The 23,352-nt window shown below is 38.0% G+C and overlaps 1 protein-coding gene across 6 annotated transcripts in view; it reads right to left on the minus strand.

Moving 5' to 3' along the window:
* Positions 1-451: 451 nt before the first annotated feature.
* The window catches only part of TRAF3 (TNF receptor associated factor 3), a 64,054-nt gene continuing 41,153 nt past the window's right edge, over positions 452-23,352 (minus strand). For 4 of the 6 annotated variants that reach the window (XM_021541371.3, XM_021541365.3, XM_021541368.3 and 1 more), the window contains 7 exons: positions 22,676-22,843; positions 18,389-18,469; positions 15,672-15,746; positions 13,791-13,883; positions 9,257-9,397; positions 4,194-4,368; positions 452-2,951 (listed from right to left, as the gene is read on the minus strand). In XM_021541371.3, coding sequence (XP_021397046.1) covers positions 2,380-2,951; positions 4,194-4,368; positions 9,257-9,397; positions 13,791-13,883; positions 15,672-15,746; positions 18,389-18,469; positions 22,676-22,843 — 1,305 coding nt within the window. In that variant the 3' untranslated portion in view covers positions 452-2,379. The remainder of the gene's footprint in view (positions 2,952-4,193; positions 4,369-9,256; positions 9,398-13,790; positions 13,884-15,671; positions 15,747-18,388; positions 18,470-22,675; positions 22,844-23,352) is intronic. The other 2 variants (XM_021541372.3, XM_021541373.3) reach the window with 2 other exon arrangements.

Here is a 23,352-nt window from a genome sequence, read left to right on the forward strand (position 1 = left end):
CCTTTGGACATTTCCACTTGGGAATCCTGTTTTCAGTAAAATTCTGTGATGCACAAACACAAAAGCTTAGCTGCCTACATTCACAATTATTAAAATGACACAAGTTGAGCGAACCTTCGCCCTAAAGCGTAAGTGATGGGTTTACTTATGCACCCTGCATAAAACTGCAAGTGCCATACAATGATATCTAGAGATATAGATGCAGGTATATCTATAGATATTTATCTCTTGTGCAGAACATCCTCCTTCCGTGCTAGAAATTAAATGCTAGCACGTGCCTCCATATTTGAGCTTGCACCTGTTGACAGCCACGTACCATAGAGGGAGTACAGTACCCAGACAATGGAAGGCAAGGAAAGGAAGACAAGTTGCTGCTGACGGTCAGGACAGTCAGCAGCAGGCAGTATTCTAGCAGGTGCCTGGAAAACCCATGAAGACCACTTAGCATGCATAAATACTTCTTGCAGGCACTGTGTGTGAAGGCACAGCCAAAAAAGACAACGGCAAAGACAAGCTGAAATACAAAGGCATGAATTCAACTGCACCTTAGACAAAAATTGTGACTATGCCTCAAAAAAGCAGAAAACTGATACAACCTGACATTAAAGGCTGAGATGCAACAGTTTTTTTTTCAAGCCCACAAAGGCTGAAAACACAGTGGTGCAAGCCCGCTCTGCTTAGGCAGGAGTTTAAAGAGCACCACAGTCAGGCTGTGTCTCTGGACTTGCGTGTCACAGGCTATTAAATAGAAGCAGATGAACACAGCAGGTTGCAATCAGCATGTTTCAGGGCTAGCAAATGCTTTTCACTACAGTTGAGGCTGTTACAAGAAAGAAGCCCATGCATTCCCCATTAGGATGCTTGTCTGCTATGAGAAGCTGCCACGAGCATCCATATTCACAGCCCCAGAGCTCTCAGATGGATTAGTTTCAAGTGATGCCACCTTACAGCCACAGGCATTAGAGGAAAAATGTCACCTGCCTTCACAGTGGCCATGGAGACTGTCTAGTCCAAGCTCCATAGGAGCACTGAGCATAATGTTTTGGCACCTTAATAGGATGGATTCCACCATGGCCAAGTCATAGAAGTTGCAGAAGCCAAAGGAGTGGGCTTTGGCTTCTGTTTCATACATTGCAAGGTACCTAAGGGCTCTGAAGACAAGGCTAAACATTATGCCTGAAGTCCAATTAAACTACCATTTCAGATATCAGAATTAATCTGAATAAAAAGCTATGGTTTATAAGCAGCACAGCACATCTAAGGCACATGTATGCATGCAAGCCACCATCACTGTATTAAGACATTGCTGGTTTGTCTTGAAGCAATGGCTGCTAGTACAGAACAAACATAGAGGCTTTTTTTCAGCACTAATCCTCCTCCCCAATACTGAAAACACTATATACTGCTGACAGCATAATGTGCAACATATATAGCTTGATTGGAAAGCATGGGGCAGAACTTTAAAAAATGTACAGGATTCCGTTTAGAACTCCAAAGTTCAACAAATGCCCTATTTTAGGGTGAAAACAATTATAAATCTGATAATGATGCACAGCATCCATGAGTGATTTTTCCTTAATTTTGAAATAGTGTCATTAACTACGACATATATTGTAGGTTTACATTTCTAAAGAGAAATAACAGAATTGAATAGTTTTTTTTTCCTATCACAAGTGATAACCAGTGTTTGATATCTTCTATTTTTTCTTCCAAGAAATATCAGTCTATCAACAGTTTTAAAATAAAATGTTTTCTGTAACAATAGAACTTTAAATAAAAATATGATTTTGATTCAGATACTTTTGAGAAGACATGGATACTTTTCCAAGATCTTCTGACAAAGTAATTATTAAAACAGAGACCAGATGAGGCCTTAAAAAGACAATATACTATATTTCAGACAAGATTGCACCTCAGTTTTTCAAAGAATATCATAATTGCAACATTACTTCATCTTCTTTTAACATGCTGACAATTTCCAGCTAGCCCACATGTGAAGGGTTTTTCTTGTATTCTAGCTTAAAAGAAATAAAAGTCAGTAATTGATTCAGCACATACTGTATATGTCTTTTCACCTCCAATCGACTAGATCATTAATAAATTAAAAAAATCCTCTCTGACCATAATCACTAGCCTGACGAGGGATAAGTGATTCGTCAGAGCTCAAGTGTTGCTAGTTCTATTAAAAAATATACCATGGTATGATTTCTTAATGTGTTGCTACTTTCGCAATTGGACCCTATGCAGTTATGCCTTCAAACTCTTCCATCTGTTCCACAAGGTGGTTCTGTGAGCTTTAGGACCTCTGATTGAAGACAAACTGATATAAAACCCCCAAACGGAGTTGCCTTCTGTTTAATCCGCCTCCCCCAGTGTATGTCAGGGGTCTGGTAGATCCGATGTATCCACTATGACTTTAATAAAAATAGTATCATCTTTAATATACGTTCCATTCTCTAGAACAGTTTGAGCCACAAAGACTGGGCAGCCAGATGCAATGTTCATTTCTCCAGTTGGCTTCTTGAAACTGCTGCTGTTGGGATCTGGCTTGAAAGCATCTCCCAAGTGGCGTCGAGACGGTCCCTGATCCATGAGCATGAGAGTCACTTTCTGTTTGAAGGGCCAAGGAAGCAGAGCATCATATTCTCCACGCATTATGACAAAAAACAGAGACAAGTGCGTCCCCTTTCCCATGCCATCTCCGTTCAGGTAAACTCTGGCACACATCTTGTAGCCAAAGTATCCAGTATAAAAGGGTTGGCTGTACAGGGACAGAGTCTTCCCCATGACTGCTTCTTGCTTCCGACGTTTATAGTCTCGGATTTTCCAAATCAACACTCCGTTGTAACTTGCAGTTTCTAGGACCTGGAAGCGGAGGTCCATGTCAGCCAGGCGGATGTCATGAACGCTCAGCATCTGATCGTGCCTGCTCAGCTGGGTCTCCAGCAGGCCTGGCAGAAACAGAAAGGATGGGGGTGAGAAACCTGCAGTTTACTGAAGACTGTAAAAAACAACCACCAGTGCTGCTACTGTGTATGAAAACAATTTCCTCCTCGAGAACCAATTTGGCCACTGATGAAGCAATTCCTACAGGCTCTAATTTGCTGGCTGGTATCTATATTAGTTGGGATTTTTACAAATGTGGGCATTAATCGTACATGCAGTAAAAGTCAAATATTCAAATCATCAGATTTTTCCTGGTCACTAAACAGTATAACTAAAGGCTTCCATTTTTTGAAAGGAGACTTGATAGCATTATCTGCAGATTGCTATTTAGCAGGTAAGACCTTGGAAGCAGTTACACATCCTGTGTAATCCATCTGAAATTCAGAAGCATTCCTGATCACTCAAAACATTCTTTTTAGACACTATTTGTCTCAGAAGCACAGTGCTGTTGCAATGTCTAAAGTTCTTCATAAAAAAACCACAAAAAATCCAAGCTTAGATCTGTACTATATGCTCATTTATTTAGTTTAGTGTGAGAGCTAAGTCTTCTGCGTCCCCTTTCCCTCTCACGTTACTCTTTTGTTTTGTTGGCAAAATTGGCCAACACACAATACTGAGAAGCAGATGAATTAATAAAGCAGGTTTACCTTATATCTGTCTATTTAAATTTGTGACAATCATTTAAATGCCTGCATGTGCTCACTACACTGATCTGCTGAATTCCAGTTTTTATTCAGAAGCTTATTCTTAAGCAATAACCTTATTCTTAAGTAGATCTTAAGATAATAACAATAACCTTATTCTTAAGCAGATGTCAGTCTCCTTACTATCAAATACACCTGTCTAACAGAATCAGGATGGGTGGTTTCATGCAGATAACCAAACACAAGGTATGGATCCACTCACAAGGGAGAAGAGTAGTAAAAAATGTCAATATACCAAGACGGTATTTAAAGAAGTTGCTGAAAGCTATTAGCTATCAAAGATCAACTGAGAAACTGTTCATAATGAGCTAACAATGCAGTCAAGACAAGAGTCAATAAAACAAAACGGAAGACAATAATCAAGCCTAAGAAAAAGCACGGAAGCAATACCACACTATTAACAAATGAAATACACAATCTCCTACTAAAAAATCAGAAGAATCATCATTATTGATGTTTCCATATAAAAGTCACAATGGGAGCGCCACTCGAGGGACACCGTTTTCCTTTCAACAGCCCCTAGCCTGTTGTGCCCACACTCACTGGTATTCCGAGCTCCTTGCCCTGCAGTTTTATCAACACTTTCCAGCTCAGTCACTCTGTTCTGGAGGGATTCCACGCTGCTCTTCATGCTGTCAGCCTCCTCCCAGTTCTGTCGGAAGGGACGGATTTCTTTGTCCAGTTCTTTCAGTTTCTCTGCTTGACTGTCTATCACTCGCTTTACAAAATAACAGCACATGAGTTAAAATAACACAAAGACATTAATTTATGCAAATTAAACAAAGATTATATTATAAGTAATAAGACTGAATTCCAATATAAACAATTTTTTCTTATGTCTAGTATTTTAATTACACAAACTCTGAAAATTTAAAGGAATAGCCCAGGTATTAATGAAACACTTAAATATTTAGTGCTGCATAGGTAGAGCACAATCAGAATTATTTTAAAAAAGGGACTTGTTAGTGTGTACCTCTTATCTAAGGTAGTTTGATTTTTGGGGTTTTTTTTAAACTTTTCAATATATGAACAATTTTCTGAATGTCTCTACATTGGTATTATGGGCTGATACCTGTTGAGTTTCATGTGACAGTACTTAAGCAAGAAATTATGGGCACAACTTCCTGTGGTGTGGATCAAATGGCTGCCCATGTGTAGAGGTTTATATTGGTTTACAGCAAAATAACTTATGCCTGCAGGAAAATATCATTATTCTTGCACACATGGAACACGAGTACACACATGTGCAAGCTCCCAGCTCACATAAATCAGTCATCAAAACCTAAGTTATTATGTGCCCACAACCATACCAGAAGCCCTCAAGAATGTAAGCAGAATTACCACTTCTATCTCCTTAAGTACCTTTAAAATTCCCACTCTTACTTCCTAAACTCAATAACCCATGCATTTTGAAGGTATTTTCTGTTGAGTCCTTTTTAGAAAACAAACAAAAAAATAGCCCAGCTGGTTTTGGAAAGGCATGAAATATAACACTCAAGAAAGAAACAGACAGAAAGGCCAATATTCTCTTGAAGAAGGACATTGCAAGCACCTTAGTATATTAAAATATAAAGAACATATTTCCCAGTCTATCTGAAATCTGATGCAAGAAATACACAGCACTTCACATTATCACAGCTAATTTGGACTAGCAGGAATTTTAGCCAGAACCCTATAATCAGTTGTGAAGTTCAAATGATAACAAAAATATCTGAGAGAAGAAACTACTTTTGCTACCACCTACAGTTAAATTCCAAATCTAGCTTTATAGCTTTGTAGTTTCTCATCATATAGAGCCAACAAATGTAAAAATGATTTTTCATTTCTTCACAAAAATGAAGTGGCAGTTGAGTACAAAACAAGAAAATAAATTTATTTTGCATCTTCCTTCTGGTTGGCCATGTGGATTCAGTGTTCCCCACTGATGGGGAAAACCCTTCTGCCTCATGCAACTTCCATTTCCCCTTTGAGCCATTTGCTTTTAATCACATGGTTTCAGTTATACTGAAAGTCTGCAACCATTAATTGAAGGTTGTCAATTTGATGAGCCAGCTAGGAACATCAGGTTCTAGGAGTCTTGTTTTTCGTGTCGAAACAACTGGGCAATCGAACATATTTCAGGATTAATTATTTATTTCTATGTTTGTGTTTTAAAACTAGTTATGTATCTCTCACATCCAGAATTAGGGCTTTGTGAAGGAAAGCTGTGCACTGAATCATAAATGCCAGGGGTATGGGCCCAGTAAATATATGAAGCAGCTTGCCTGGACTTACAAAACAGCACCTACCAGCACAGTCACACCCTCCCACCTGGGCTGATGGTATCAGACAGCAGAGCAGGGAAGGGCTGTTAGCCATATAAAGAAGGAAACATACCACAGCATGGCCTGACTGCATGTTGTGAGAGCAGAACCAAAGGATTTGGCCACTAGTTCACAGTTAACATGCAAAAATAACTCACAATATGCCCAAGTCTGATATTTTTCCTTTACTCATATCAAACATGAACTTTCCAAGGCACAAACAGTAACGTGGCTGGGGTTTGCACAGTGCCTCACAGCTTGCATCTCTTTGGACTAGCATCAAACAAATTAAATGATCACATTTTTGTATGAAAGGGGAAGTGCTAAACATGCAGAAGAACTGTAAGCTATTCTTTTGGGAGAAGATTACCCAAAGTTGTTATTAGGGACCCACTTCTCTCCATCAACCTGTGCAACATTCTACCTTTGTACACACATAACTAATTCTGGTTTAGCTGCTTCTGTTTCACATTGGCAAATGTGTAGCATTTTTATCTACTGTACCTTACCATGAGAATTCAAGAGATATAAAATAATCAGAAGTAAGACTTCTATTTAGTTTTTAAAAAGCAGTGGGATCTCTGTCTTTTTACCCTACAGGGAGTCAACCTCCCTCCTACTGGGAGATACTGCTGTACTAAATCTGAATTTAATGCAGCAGTGGCGATTTTCACTCTAATTATTCCATTAGAAAGCACACAGATGTCTCACACTGTACTCATAAATTTTCAAGTAGATATCAATTTTCCGCATGCACTTTTCATTCTAGCAACTGACCTCTCTAGATCATTAATCTTGAGTTATGTGCTTGGCAAACCATTGTGAGTTTCTTTTGATGTTGATTTTCATACGGGGTTTTGTTTAGTATTTCTACCAACTTCCAGAATTTTAGCACTATACTTAATAAAAGAATTTCAGAAAATGTCACAAGGATCTGAAGCACTGTAATGACCTTTCCATTGCAACTGAAACTGAAAAGCTAAAGAACAGACTAGAAAAGGTACTGCTTGACTTGGAAAAGAAATCACGTGTCCTTCTCTGAAGGAATGTATTACTCATCAAATAATTTTATGTTCATGAGGCCACTGTTTCTTTTGTCCCTCAGTATCTCATGTCCCCACCCTGCTTACAATGGGCATATTCACATGCTTCCATTTCCATATGAAAGACTGGATGTGAAAGCTCCTCTCCACATGACAGCAGCCAAAAAAGTACCATGCACTGGTAAAAAGTACCAGTACAAACACTTTCCCTGGAGACCAATATATAGAAAACTCATCTGAAAACAAAACATCTCTAGGCTGAGGTTCCTGCCAGTGCCCAGACTCTGATGCATTTACACTGGCTGTGTCAGATGCCTCACAGTGCAAGTGATGCTCAGTGATGCTGTTGCCACTCTCCAGCCAAAAAAAGTCACCCCACAGCCAATACTGGAACTGTACTCGGCATGGGGAGCATTTATACATCTTGGGGGATGAAGCAAATACCCCGTGCTCAGACCTGAACTGGTTAGTGCAGCATCTCTGGCTCCCAGGTAACCACAGCTGCTCAACACAACCCAGGGAAAGAATGGCTCACAAAAGGTAGCTAATTCCTTCCACTCCTGGTGGGCAACAGAAGGAGGCTGATCATGCTGCCCATGAAAAACAAATTGAGGGGTGTTTCCAGGATACCCTTAACAATCAGAAGGGATCAGGAAATTCTGCTAAGTGGAAGGAAACAGGTTGAAATAGCATTAAAATACAGTTTGGCTTAAAATAACTAAACTGAAATAGCTGGCAAGAGGAAGTAAAGAGCAGGAGGAGGGAAAAAAAGGGGAAAAAAAAAAAAGAAAAAAGAGCAAAACATTTTTCTCCAGTACTTATTACCACCACAAAGCCACCTGTTGGAATCTGCTGCTTTGTAGTGGTTTGGGGTTTTCTTTTTTCCTAAACCAATCACTCGAAAATTGATTTTGCTAACACTTACAGCTCAAGGAAAAAGATATTGCAATCTGTCATTTAAGACAATAATGAAAAACTCTGCTCTATATTTTTTTTTCCATTTCCACTCTCACTGCTGGCCATTGAGACAGCATGTGTAAGAACTCCAGGCTTACAAATTAACTTACCTCCTGGTAGATTCAATCAGCAATATCAGTACATACAAGGATTAGCTCCCCAGTGTCAGAATGCAATATTGCATGCAGGCAGCCACATCCCACACTATCAGACAAGTAACAATGACTAAGGCAGGCTGAGCTGGTTACTAAGTGGGCAGGTCATGGAAAGAAATTACTGCTATAAGGAAAAATGTTGCAGTTTCCAAACTTGAAGGCTTCCTGATAAACCATCATCAAGGGTCTCCAGGATCTGAGCTCCTGAATGTGCCACCCTTTGAATTTTAACCACACACTGGTTTGATTACCTTTATCTTTCTCGAGTTAACAACATTTGCAGTTTATATGCGACGTGAATAATAAGTGAAAAAGATAATTTTATTTACATTCCTTTAAGATGGATGCTACAACAAGTATCTGATATTCTAGCAACAGACATACTACATTAATGTGTAAATGATACCTCCACAATTCCTCGCTAAATATCTCCTGAGGTTTCCCTTAATGTGGTTAGTATCATGCAAGCTAATACAAATTCCCAGCACCCACATCCCAAGTCAGCTCTGAATACAGAGCAAGGAATTTCAGCCTGGGCTAACCACCATGCTAGGGCATCCTGAGTATTCCTAGTTTCATGCTGGCTTGTGGCCAGGTCATTCGAAACACAGAACATGAAACTCAGAGTTAAGAGCAAAGGAATAACTACATAAATTTTCCTCAGGAGGACAGCAGAAATCTGGATTTTTAAAAAGTGTATTCAAATGCATTATGCTATGTTTCAATTAAATCCACACCAGACTGATCTCACTCATGATTAGTATTTTTTTTCAATACCAGCAAGTAGAAAAGGAATATATGTACTACTCGACAATTTTAAGGTACTAATCTTGTCCTTCAGTGGGACTTCCTTAAGCAGTTTCTTTAAGTAAAAAAAAAGATTCTTCATACAAGAGTTTCACTTTGTTTTCAATCTTTTCCCTTTTTAAATATTTTTGTTTTAACATAGGTTAGGTAATTGCAGTGGTTTAGTGAAGTATCTTACCCCATTAAACACAACAAACCAGAAAAAAATCAGAATGGCTCCCTGATAATGTAAAATATCTCCCCCCACTTTTTAATTAGACCACCTCACTTCACAAGTGTAAAGGCACAGAACAGAAGCTACTACCATTTCTGCTTTAATGGGGAGAGTCTGTATTTCTTACCTGTAAATGAAGTATTTTAGATTCATTATTCCGCAGCATTTCCTTCTGTCTTTCAATTTCTATTTCAAAGCTACAAATCTGATTATGTAAAGTTTGTATACTCTTGTTCTTTTCCAAACTTTCATTCTGGAGCAAGGCCACCTGGAAAAAATTCTACAATTACTCCTGCCAAAGTTTATTAAAATACTAAAACACCTGTGTTAGTTTAAAACTATCTTAAACACATGAAGGGATAAGATCCTAATAAAATCTCTCTTCATGTATTGCAAATAAATAAATAAAACCCAACCTTCTGATAGCTATTTTTGCACTTCCAATGTATGGCATTGGTACAGCTTTGGCTTAAGAAAGTGCAGATGGGATACAAAACCAGCAAAGAACTTGTGTCTAAATGTAACATTTTCTTTATTCAGTTGTTGTTTAATGGCTTGGTTTCCTGGTTTACATCAACTGACTTGGGAGTTGCTTGGAGTTTGGAAGAAACAACCGAATCCACTCTAAATTGGTGTTAAGAACTCGAGCCCTGCACAGAAGGGACACCAGAGACAAGCTGAGCTGGTTGATCAGGGAACACTAATCTTCACCTACTCCAATCTGTCCTGATCTCTAGCAAGTTTAAGGAAAAACATCTGCATGGGACAGACTTGGCTTAAAAGAATGTGATGGCGATGAAAACTCTTAAAATGAGTGAATATAGACGGGATCCATGCATTTGAAGGACAATCTAGTGGTGCATACTAGTAGAAAAGACCAAAGAACTACAGGCTGTGAATTATATTCTCTCTCTCTCTGTACTGACATTTTATGAATTTATTCATTAGTGACTCATTCTGTTTTTAAAACATGAGCCTTGTTAAAAGAATATCGTATTATACATCTCCTTAGGGATGAAAGTAATACAGTAAATATTTTCTGTCACGCTGCTTAGTGCTTGTTCATTAATGTAGTTTGGAGAAAGGGGCTGCCTGGTGGTGGTGCATTGCTTTTTTGAGAAATGTAGTTTTTGCCCAGGCAAGATCATTCAGCAGCAAAAATGTAGAAAACAAAACACTTGGCACAAGATAATGTTTGGACATGTCCTGACTATTCCATAGATAGATCTTAAAATGGATATGACACAGCACCATTTCAGACCCCAAAAAATATTGATAAATGTTTCACATCATGACCAATTACTTGATGTTACATGTTCTCAAAAAATATACTCCTGGCCTCTATTACAGGTGCTTGTTTAAGGCTAAGCCATCTTCACCTCTGATGTGGGTGCCACTGCAGAATTCCATCCCCCTAACTGCCCTCTAATCAGACACCATCACCAAATCCCGTGTGTGTCACTGCATTCCTAGCAGAACCTAGCCTATTTGAAAAGGTAATTAATCTCAAATCTCTGAACCAGCCTGAACTAGACAAAGGACCATTTAAGCCCTCAGGCATTCAGCAAGTTCATTAGACAGGGGCCCAAAAATACAGAGATACCATAATATGTGTGGGTATCTACTTTTCAATATAGTATAGTACAGTACATGTGCATATACACACATAGGTTGGTTCTATACTTTATACATTGAAAAACTGGCAAAAGAAACTCAACAGAAATGAGACAAAGCAAAGTCTTTCAGTGCAGAGAGAGAAGCAATACTGAGACTGGAGGAATACCTAGGTACCAGAAAAAAATTAAATTTAAACTAGTACCTCTGCCTCACAGATATTTATGATCTGCTGGGTGGATGCTTCATTTTTTTTGCATTCTCCATTTCCTTAATGAATCAGAGTTCTTTAGTTAATTGTGATCTTTACATTTCCCTTTTCTCCCTGTTTCTTCCTGAGGCCTCCCAATCACAAGGCAGTTATGCTCTGGGCCACTAAGCATTGCATCTCCATTTTTGTACAAGTTATAAAATGTGGGCCTGTTTTGTACAGAGATTTTTCTACACAGCTTTACAGAACACAAGAAAAGTAGAGTTATGTCCTGCAGTCATTAATTGTACAGAACTTCATTGCTTAGTCAGCAATTGTAGTTGTGATTTGTGAATTAAAAAAAAAAAAATCAGTACAAAATATTTCCCCGACTATAGTTTCAGCATAAGTCTTTAGAACTTCAGTTTAAAAAAGGGTGAAGGAAACACACCATCTAATTACAAATTGCATCAGCTTCCTTTACTTAGTTGGCATATTTGAAATATTCCTAGGAAAAAGCATGCTCTTATTCAGCAATTTTGCAAGTTAAGCTGTTGCTTACTGAAGAATAGAAAAAACCATATGCCACAAGAAACTGTATTCAAACAGGTTCCATATTTAAGTCTCGTATCAGAAAAAGATAAGAGTTTATACCAGTTTTCTGTAAGAATGTGATGAAGACACAAAATTACGTTCAGCTGATTATTTCCAACATTACAAAACTGTGGGAGTTCAGTCTGCAATTCTACATCATCACAGAGGGGGAAAAAGCCCTGAATTTTAATTCCCCCTACAAAGTTTTGATTCAGGATTTTACATCTGACCTTCTCTTACTGCTCTTTGCCACCAGCACCATTCAATACCAAACTCCTAACTTAGCATGAGCTTTGCAGCGCTGAAGATCTCCAGTTTGCCTACTCCACATGCACTGTTAAAGAATGTGGTGACTGGGAGAACTTCTCCTTTCCCCTCCAGAGAGAACCCCAAATGAAATCTTGACCCTGTACAAACTAAGAATTCCACTGGCTTCAGTAGGGCCAAGATTTCTGAGATACCCATCAGCCAAGTTAACTTTGCACTGTTGTTCTTCAGTGCATTGATTAATTTTTTCCTCAAAGAAGAGCACAGCAATGAAGTTACAAATCATTTTGTTACCCTTCCCTAGAATAAAGTCACTGACATATGACATGTGGTTAGCTATTCTGGTAACTTGGCACTGGCTTGGGATTTCCAGTGATTCAATTCTTTATTATGAATAGGAAGAAGTCTATAAAGCAGGAAGTAAAAAGAAAAAAAATGGACATATGATGATAAGCAGTTATGTCCTAAATGAAAGTTGAAACAGAAGTCAAGCATAAAACAGTAGTGAAGTATCATCCCTAAGGTCTGTAAGAGACAAACATAGAACCACTGGGCATTTTTTAAATGACAAAGCACCTCTCAGGACACTGAGAAAAGGCAGAACATGATCTATTCTGCAAGTCAAAGGGAAGGTGGGTTTTTTCCTATGATGTGAAATAAGTTGCATAGTTTTCATCAGACTAATGAAAAATGAACTAAGGATATGAATCTGTATCTCTCAAAACTGAAAAATGTAAAGTTCCTAAATTGACAAAGTTTCAGATGCAAAAGCAAACTTATGTTAGGGATCATCAAACTAAGACCTACCTACACATGTAGAAAAATTTGTCTAAAAATATTTGTATTAGAACTCTGCCAGGTTCAATGGCTTCCTTAAGAGGCTTCAAGTTCAGTTCAGGAACAACCATGCTGGGGGCAAAAAACATATTTACACTATTCCAGTTAACGTCTGCTTTAAAACTACAATTCCTGCAGCTGCATGACCTTGCTGGAGACCCAGGCAGAAGAGACCTCTGTAGGACAAGAAAGGAATGTGCTTCCTAGACAGAGTTTCTTGTGATCTAGCTTATGATCTGCTCTGAGATGACAGAAACCATACCCTAATGCCACTGAGCTTACACTGGAACTGCTACTTGTGAACTCATTTGAGAAAAGTCTGAAGGGGGCTCCTCACTCTTGTGCCTGCATTTGTAGAATACTTTGGTAATTCTGGGATCTTTTTTTCCCCTAAAAATACAGAAACATCAGTTTGATGTCCATATAAGATTTTTTTTTTTTTCAATAGGATTTAAGAAAACTGCAATCTGTTCTGAAGTTTTGCATTTTTTAAATCAAAGGCTTGAATTTTATTCACAGAACATGTGGTTAAGTCATTCAAGCTTATTCACAAGATTATAGATGATACAACTCCCAGCATCTCCCAAATCCCAAACAATTTAAAACCTGGAGTCCCAAGGAAACACTGCAACATGAACTTCATGCTGGTCTAGCACTAAAGCAGACATCATCATGCCCATGAGTAACAGTATATTTAATTTAATTAAACTGTGCAAGTCTTAAGGTTTGGAGAGCAAGAATAAAAATAAATAAAATAAATAATCAGTTTATTACACACTTCTGAAGTTATGTCAGGAAAAATTATTAGCAAGCAAAGATACAGCTCACAGTGCTGCCATGGCTTTCTGAACTCTGTTTTGTAAGAAGACAACTCAGAGAGGAAACATAACACTGGACTGTTTATTTATCTGAAGAAAGTGTTTTCATTAAGTTATCAATAAGGAAAATTATCCATGGAGTTGCGAAGCCAAGTTTCTCACAGCATTTTATTATATAGCAAAGGTACAAAGACATGCTAAATGGCTTGATAGCTTTTGAAATCTACTAGTGCTTTAGCTGTAATGTTGAACAGCTGTAAAACAGGAAAAAAGTGCTTCTTCCAGTACTTTTGTATGATTTAAAGAAGTCAATGAAAATTAGAAGTGAGTAGAAGATATACCTTATTTTCTAGAGCATTGCTCCACTCTTTCAATAAGTTAACATGCTGCACTGCTGAGCTGGCTTCATGTGCTTTAATTTGTTGGTTTGTTCCCTGTGACAACAAAGAATTTATACATTTTAGCCAATTCCACTTCTTTTAAACCTACAAAGAAAGAGTATATAAAGACATTGAACCAATACTACATATTTTGGTTCACAGGTCCTTGTTGCAGAACTGTAGAGAGGAGGGAAATCTACTTGGGAATTTACAAAAAATCAGGAATACATTTAATATAGCAAGTGTTTTATACAACTGCTATGTATCTCCATCCAGTGTGCTTGATAACTCAGAAACAATAAAGATGAACAAGATTTACAAAATGAGTTGTATTTTAGAGTCCTTTGTGTAGCTTAGAACTAAACAAAGCACAATAAAACCCTTGAATCATACAAAATCTGAAAGTTCCAATTCCACTAACAGTAATTTAAAACTTCTGTTCTATTTCATTAACAGCTTCATAAGCATTACATTTTCCTTCAGCTGAATATTAAAGACAAATATTTAAGATAAATTTATCATCACTGGAAACTGCCAGCTTTATAAACTACACTGACTTATTACAATGCCTGTTTTGTCATGTTTATGATGTTACCATGATTGTTCCATGATATTCAGATATGCTGCCTCTGCACAACCTATAAGTGCTGTTACAAATAATCACTATATAAAGAGTTTACAGAACACACATAGATTCTATACAGAGTACATAAGATGCAGACCACATTACTTACTTCGTTTGTATTGTGTTGCTTACACCTACTTCAGTAAGTGCTTTGCAATGCAGAGGATAATTAGCTTTGATGGTAGATAGTACTGCAAAGCAACTGAAAGGGTTTCAATGATCCTCAAGGTATGTACTCTATATAAAGTACTAAAAATATATATGTGGATATATGTACATATATGCACACATATACATACATAAAATGAATGGCAATACGTACAACATAACAGTGGGCAGGGTTACAGCATTGATCAGTTCTACCACTAAGAGCATTACTGTTAACACTTAAAAAGATGAATGCTCATTATTTAAGAACCTGGAAATACCTGCAGGACATCTATAGAGACATGTTGCTCTTCAGTGAGTCCTTGTACTTTTAAATAACCATGGGCTAACAAATTAATCACTCTATCACATACACACCATTTTTTTCCTGTCAGCGGTTTCTGAAATGTCCTGACTAATATTTTCATTACATAAGCATCCAAATTCCCCAGGATTTATGGTAAGGGAAGCAGAATATTGGAAGAAACTGGAAGAATACTACTGAAACTAAACTCCCAGGTTTGACTTTATTTTTTTAAATATTGCAGGGATTGCCAGGATTAAAACCTAAAACTTTTTTAAAAAAATAAATTTCATGCTTTGATTATACACCTATGTGCACACAGACATATTAATGCACATAAAAATACATGTTTTAAGTGTGCTAACCTATATGTAACTTCAATTAAAACACACAAATGAGAGAAAATATAAACATACTTAGTTCAAGAAAATGCTTTAATAGAAAGAACTGAAGTTACTAGTCTATTCTCCGAAGAACTAAAGAGACTTTCCTCTTATCCTACATTAACAAGTTCTTCAAATGTATCATATTCCTATTTTGACAAGATACACCTAATACCTGAACTCACAAACCACTGCAGGAATGTGTGGGCTTTTCATGTAGTTTATTTTTAAAATGCAAAATCAAACATCTCCTGTATAATCACTTGGTGCAACTGGATGATTTTCTTAACTGAAACTAGAGACGTCCAGAACTTTAATGTCAAAGAATTAGGTTCTATTTGCAGACTTTCATCAATTGGGAAGTATAATTGTTATATACTGACCTGAAAAGTGCAGCCATAACGCTTAAAACTACAGGTACTTGGGGCATTAATACATTCTGACAAATGTGCATTCAACTGCAATAGGAAAAAAATGTGAGTTTTGGCAAAAAGACTTTGGCATGATAACATAAAGGGCAGAGATTATCAGGTTTGTATTGTGTGCCATTTGCAGAACATACAACACACATGTGTATATTTTCTCCAGTCTGATCTCAAGTGCTAATTCTGTATATACACATATGTAAACCACACTCACATGCCAATACAGTATACAGCATGATACATTAAATATACAGTGAAACTTCTACCAAAGACTATTTCAATGGGCAACCCAATTTTAAAAAGACCAAAACAAACAGAAAGAACATACTCTATAATTGATTTCATTTGACTTTAGTGAATGGCTAATATTTTCTCAAAAAAGGATTTTTTTTTTTACTGGTGCTCTGAGCAAGTCTTAAGATCAGTTTCACTGTAATAAGGTACATTTTTTTCTAATCCTAATTTCATGAGGAACCGACTTTTCAAAACATAACATGCAATTCTCCGTGCCTAAATTTAACAGTTAAACTACACAAAAAAGACTAAACAAGTACTGCATGAAACAGACAAAATTTTAGAATAGGTACAGTTAAGTAACTTTTAAAAAATGCAGTACACAGGATTAAAACTGATTAGTAAAATGCCTGCATTTTTCACAGATTGAGATTTAGTCCAATATCTTGGATTATTATGAGCACAGACCACTTTTCATTTAAAAGTAAACCAATTCACAGAAGCATATACATATACATGGACAGCAGCAGCACAGATGGCAGCAGCTGGATGCATACTGCCTAAAAGTTGGAGCAGAAAGACATTTTTGGAAAGGACAGCCTAAGAAACACTCTCTTTTCAAAAACAGAGTCTGCAGTTTGTATTTCCCACAAATCAGACAGAAGCCAGAGCCTGGCTCCTCAGCTGGCATCACTCTTTTGGGTTGCAGAATCTCATCTGAAATTCCCACACCTTATGCCCCACATGACTCAGCTCAGCCACCTCCCTGGAAAGAAGTGGTGAATCAACACTGCTCTCAATGTGTAGCTCTGGAACAGACAAGAGAGTCTTTAAAATCTCATACTGAGATGCCATCAGTCACTCATCTCTGATTCACAACTATTGTATTCTAAACACTACCTGTAGAAATTCACAGTATCGTTTCAAAAGACACGCAGTGGAGAAAAAAAATGAAATAAGAAAGGGACATGTGGTCTAACAGGTTTTACAAGAATGCCACGTTTTTCAACTTCTGAAAACCAGAAGTCTGCAAAAGAGTTATGAATTAAACATGAAAATTGCCTTTTACTCTACAGTCAGATATCCACTTGTACACTCTGGAATTTTCTCAAACTGTTAGGCAGGCATTTTCCCATTTTCTGCATTAGACTTCTTGTCCCTAATCATGCAACCAAGGAATACATATATTTTCACAGTATTAGAAAAAAAAAAAATTAAGCAACATACAGCAACAGATGATGCAGGGCAAAGGGCTGTTTAAAGTTCTGTTTCTACCCATGGTTTCAAACTTCATTCTGACTCTGTGTGTAACAACCCAGCCTTTAATGGTGCAGCCCTTACAAGCACTCAGACACATCTCTTCTGAAAGTAACTGCTGAAGTCAGGGTTTAAGAGTAAGCCAAAGTGCTCCAAAACCAGGATCTAATCTTGGCAGTAAGCACTGGTAGGGTTGGCCAGTATATGTATTTTCTCTTTTCTTAACAGCTCAATTTCTCTTAATAAATACAGTATCTATCATATATTTTGTATTTCATTATCTTGGAGGAAAAGACTGCATTAAACTTTGGCAGGAGTCTTATGTGCCTTCTGCACTCTGCTACAATTAATAATTTACAAGTGCAACTGAAAAATGGTATGAATCCAGCTTGGGAAGTAAGTAGCACAGGAAAGAGAAAATCTCATCCTCAGATCAGAAACTTCACTTTCCTTAAAACAGGCTTACTGAGTGATGAAGACTTCAGTAAGTTCTTAAGGGAAAAATTAAGTACCTCAAATTTTGACACATGCTACTTTTATCTTTTCATGTACAAGAACATGGATCTCTTCAAAGCCAGGCTTGAGGGTTTTTTTCATTTACATATAACTGGAAGCTTCTACACATCAGGAGAAACTTTTATGCATTGTTGCATCTGCTGTTGGAGTGCTGTACTCAACCTTAATCTTATGCCATTTCTCTAAGTATCAGTTACTATCCCCCCCCCCCCAAAAAAAAAAAATTAATAGATTTAATAGTAATTTAAGTTTTTCCATGAAATTTCACATCTACATTTTTATAGTCTTTACTAACTCTTGTCAACGTGAACTGAATCATAATTGTGTATTTTAATATAAGCTAACTACCCCAAGATGCTGCTTTATGGTGCTGAAACGAGGGAAGGGCAGGGGGAAAGATAGTAAAAACAAAAGCAAGAAGGACATGCACTAACCTTGGACAAGCCAAGTGTAATAATGACTCAAATTAAGAAATAGTTTCTTTTTAAAAAGTTTTTCAAGAACTCATTAAAAATATTTGAGTGTTATCACACTTAACTGTGTGGTAGAAAAAGCTTTTCCTTAGATCTCACATTTTAACAAGAAAATGGCTTCTGGCAAAATTCTTGCGAGATCTTACTAAAGACATTATTTAGTTTTTCAGCACAACACTGGGCATGACTTCTTACCTCGCTCCTCATGAGTGTTTTAACACTACATTTATGAGGACATGAAACCATGACACATGGGCAGTCTGTATCTTCATGTTTCTACAGAGGAAAAAAGTAAACAAACCACAAATCAGATCTTACACTTTAATTAAGAAAGGACTTACCTGCAAAGAAAAGCATCCTGCAATAATTAAAAATCCCACAACATTTTTTCAATTATTATTCCCAATTGCGCAGTTAAAGAACTGCAATTGCTCAAACATAATTTTATACTTTTGATGGAGGTGTTGATATTCTGAAGCAAAACCAAGAGGTTCGTTGTCTTCTCCCATGCAAAGCAAATCTATTTGCTTCCCATTTTATTGGTTTTATTTCATACAATGAAACAGTAGTTAAAGTCAAACTTTAACCCCCAACAATTACTTACAAAATTGGGCATCTTTAAGAGAAAGCAGAACCAGTGCAGATGTCCTTTCTAGAAAGGGCATATACTGCATGGAAAAGTTCATCAGAAATGTACACTATCCACTCCCAGAGATTCTCTTCCTATTCTTTTCTAATTTTGATTCCCATACACCTGATACTAGGACTCACTGTTACACATCACGATGCTGGGCAGGGAGGGATTTTAAGATGACAGGTATCTCAGCATAGCTGTCAAATCCTACCACCCCAGTGAGGGAAGAAAGTCAGACCCAAGATAACTGAATTTACATTTCCTCTGTTTTCTCAACAAAATGAAAAATCTGTTTCCTGTCAAGTGACACATCCCATTCAACTTGAAACACACTGCTTAATTTCTGGTACTTCAGGAAAGCAAAGGAAACAAAGCTCTAGATTTACAAGCCTGTTAGAAAGGGAAGAACAAATAGCATGGCCCTTTTTGCCCAGTAACCAGGTCTATTTTTTGAAAGAAAACTGCGAGGTAAAGGAGATCTGATCTCCAAGATGTGAAAGGCCTTGGTGGGAATTCTGGCATAAATCTGCCACCATCTGAAGTTGTGTATCTCCTCCTTTTAAAGCAGGCCATCAGATGCTGTTCTGAGCCATCTACCCTGCCATGCTCCCCATTCACACTCGCTCACTTGGGACGTGGTGCAGTCCCAGCCACAGGAACCAGGGAACCCTCAGCTGCTCCTCAGCCAGAGAGCTGGGACAGCTCCTGAGCCATCTGCAGTCTGCCCCCCGCAGGGTACCCACCAGGAGCAATGCCACCCCCTCTCCTCAGAACAGCCTGCCAGGGTGACAGCGATGCTCTTCTGACAAGTGGAGCCCCAAAGCACCAAGAGCTGGACCTGGGCCTCTCATTCTGAACACATCTGGAATTGTGCTGAAGGGAGACATCTCACACAACCACTTTAGGAGCCTAATGCCCTACACACATCATTAATTATTTATCAACTACAAAACCAGAAAAGTAATACTCCCTTCTAATGTTCATTCCCTAATTTTCATTCCCTAACCCTGTTCCCTAACTTACCCAAACCATCTGACAAAGGCTGTGACACTAAGTCTTGGTTCATGATAAAAAGGCAACATGCAACTCCTTAGCATTCTCTCCTGTTTTCCTCCTTGCTCCACATCCCAGTGTCCACCCACTGAAGCCACAGCAAGCCTTTCCAGAGACTTCAGGATATACTAGAGTAACCCCAGTCCAGTGGCAGAACTCTCCCTCCTAACCTCAATTCACACAGTGGAGTACATAAAGCCAAACACAAAATGCAGTACAAACCACAGGTCATAGCACATGCAGGGCTCCCAGCACAGGTGAGGGCAGGCCAGGATATTAACACTACTCACAGAAGAGCCAGTGCCACATTAGGAACATGTCTGGCTCCAGAGCAGTGACAGGCAGCAAGGGACAATGTCTGGGGTCTTCCCTGATGCTATCCCAGTCAACCCAGCTGTATTTCAGAGCACTGGGCAGAGCCCAGACTGTCCTGGCAGGGTCTGGTTTATGGCCAGGGTTTCAGGGAGGAGCCCAGGCATAAAACAGTGCTGTCCTTCCAGATCCGTGTCACTCTGCTGCTGTCTGAGGATCAGTGTTACAGGACAAGCACTTCCAAGCAGCTTTGTGGATTATATACAGAAAAATACAGTAATCCAGAAGCATTTCATACTACTAATTTCCATTCTAACAATGCACCATCTTTATCTATCATGGGGTAGAGGATGGAAAAAGTAGGTTTGTGACAAAAAGAAACCCTAAATTTTTAGACTGTTTGAACAAAGGACATTAAGAGGCGAGTGAGCATGCAGGCAAGAAAAATACAATCTACAAAAGCACTCTACTGACATTGTTAACTTGTTGGAGTCTGCCTCCAACAACGGGGATTTCCTACCCCACGGGTCACGGGATTCTATGAAGACATGAACCACATGTTCTCCAGTAAATTTTTTTGTTTCCATTTGCATACCTTTTTTCTCAGTCTGCTCCCCCGTCTCCGTTTTCAGTTCAAGTCACTGAGGCCAGCTTCAGTCATTACATTAGAGAAAATTCCAGGCTGCAGAACCCAGAGATGAACTCAAGTTCATCTTTAAAAGTCCAGTTTTGTCAACGGGGCGACAAAACTTAAATGAGAAGTCAAAAGAAACCTTACAGTACTTAAAGGGGCCTACAGAAAGCCAGAGAGGGACTTTTTTTACAGAGGCATGTAGAGATTGGACAAGGGAGAAGGGCTTTAAGCTGATAGAGGGCAGATTTAAAATAGATCTTAGGAAGCTCTAGACTGTGAGGATCATGAGGCACTGGAACAGATTTTCCAGAGAAACAGTGAATGCTTAATTCCTGGAAGCATTCAAGGCCATGCTGGATGTGGTTTTGAGCAACCTGGTTGAGTGGAAGCTCTCCCTGCCCACAGCAGAAAGGTTGGAACAAGAATGATCTTTAAGATCCCTTCCAAGTCAAACCATTCTGTGATTCTAAGATTCAAACATACAGTGTTATTAAGCTTCTGATTCTTATTACTAAAGTATAGCAAGATAACATTTTAATCAGGTCACAACAAAGAAGCCACGTCTGCATTTCTATGACCACTGAACTTTTAAAAATCTAGGAGAAAGCCCCAAAAATATCAGCCTATCAAGTTTGCAGAACATAGTAAAAACTCACTGATTCTGTCTGTTAAGACACCACACATTTTTTAATATCAGTTTTTGCCTCATGCCAATCCCCAGCCTAATCATAATTCTGGGAGAACAGCATCCATAACCTACCTAAATACATTTCACCTCTGTATTGGAATGTACAAGAATAAATACAGGACAGACAATTTTTTCTGTGTATTTTCACATCTCAGCCACCTGATTCTAGGTAAGGCACAGTTATTGAACTACCAGCCCCTGCAAGTGTGCACTCAGTTAATTGAGAGCCAAATCTAAACCAGAACTTGGCAAGTTTCTACCTATGCCTTTTTGTAACAACATCTCCAAGCAAAGAACACTTCTCATCGTTGTCACACTTCACCTAACAAACAACATACAAGAACACAAATGAGAATAAAACTTTTGTCAGTCTTACTGTAGTACTAAGGTGTGAAATCCAAGTCCATCAAACTACAGAAACTATATAGACAATTTTAAAATACTTCAAATCATACCAAGATAGATTCAGTATATTTTTCCATGTCAAATAACATAAACACAGTCAAAGTTAAAATTCAATGTGTAAAAAAGCATGACTTTCTCAACCTCTGCTCTGTAATTCTAACCCTCAATATGCTGCCTATCAGACAAGCTACTCTGATGCCAAGAACAGCAGTAACTCATCCTTGTCCTGTCATGTACCACTGCTCATTATGCCAAGGTACAATTTGCTTTTGCATTCTTCCTTTCCTCTCATAAGACAGAACTGGTTTTACACTCTTCCCTTCCTCCCATAACAGATCACACAGTACCCAAGAAGGACGACATAGAAGATGTTATTTTTCCAGTCAATTGCAATGCTTATGCTTTTCTTACATAATATGTGATAGTTATTATAGTAGTTACATTTATTATCAAAATTGCAAAAAAAATCTAAAAAGCACAGGAAAATTAACTTCAATATCAATACCAGGCAGTGGATCTGAACTTTTTAAAATAAAATATCTGAACATCAGAATAAAGAAAATATTTCCTGTTCAATGCACTTTTTTTTTCAGGAAAAAGACATGTTTTGAAAGTCAGCCTATTTTCTTTTTTGAATTATTAATTCTGGCTAAAGGGCTAAAGCTCTTTTGGCAGCTACAGAAGGTCAAGAAAAGTTGTTATTATTCTACATTAATGTAGGGAATCTTGATGTATATACACAAGAAAATACTGCACCTGCAACATAATCATTGGGACTTGGCTTTTACAGTATTTACAGGTTGTCTCCCGGTATTTACAGGTCTTCTCTACATGGTCTGGCAAATCTTTTCTCAGTATTTTTTCTTTGCAATCAGCACGAGGACATGGGAGTTCTTCGAACTGACAATCAGTCCTCAAATGCATCTGAAAGATTAAAGGAAAAAAAAAAGTCAATCCAATTAAGTTTTGTGGATGCCTTCCATCCTTTGAAGACTTCAGAACCAAAGTAAGGAGAGTTATTTTGTGAACTGCAACCCACAAGAGCAAACACTGATAAAACTATTCAGGAATACATTTCTGACTGTACAGTCCCTTTAACTGGACAGCTGATTTCACTGCATTACAGATGTACATGAGCTACTCCTACATTAAAAGCATTCTAACAGCACAAAATTCTACCCAGGCCATTTAAAGAAAAAGTAAGCCCCTTTTTTAAATGGGTATTATTCCACATAAACACAGATGCTGCTTTAAATTGTTTAGGTACCTGTGCTTGCTCACTCAAAGCAAGAATCTACAAATCTTACTGCAAACTGCTGTGCAGCCATACCATACAACTGCTGAATTACTGCTATCTCATGCCGTCACCAAAACTGCTACAGCTTATTTTAACAACTCTGGAGAAGCTAAAGGTTTAATTTAAAATATAAACA

This window comes from Lonchura striata, chromosome 6 (assembly GCF_046129695.1).
Source record: "Lonchura striata isolate bLonStr1 chromosome 6, bLonStr1.mat, whole genome shotgun sequence".
Taxonomy (NCBI): Eukaryota; Metazoa; Chordata; class Aves; order Passeriformes; family Estrildidae; genus Lonchura; species Lonchura striata.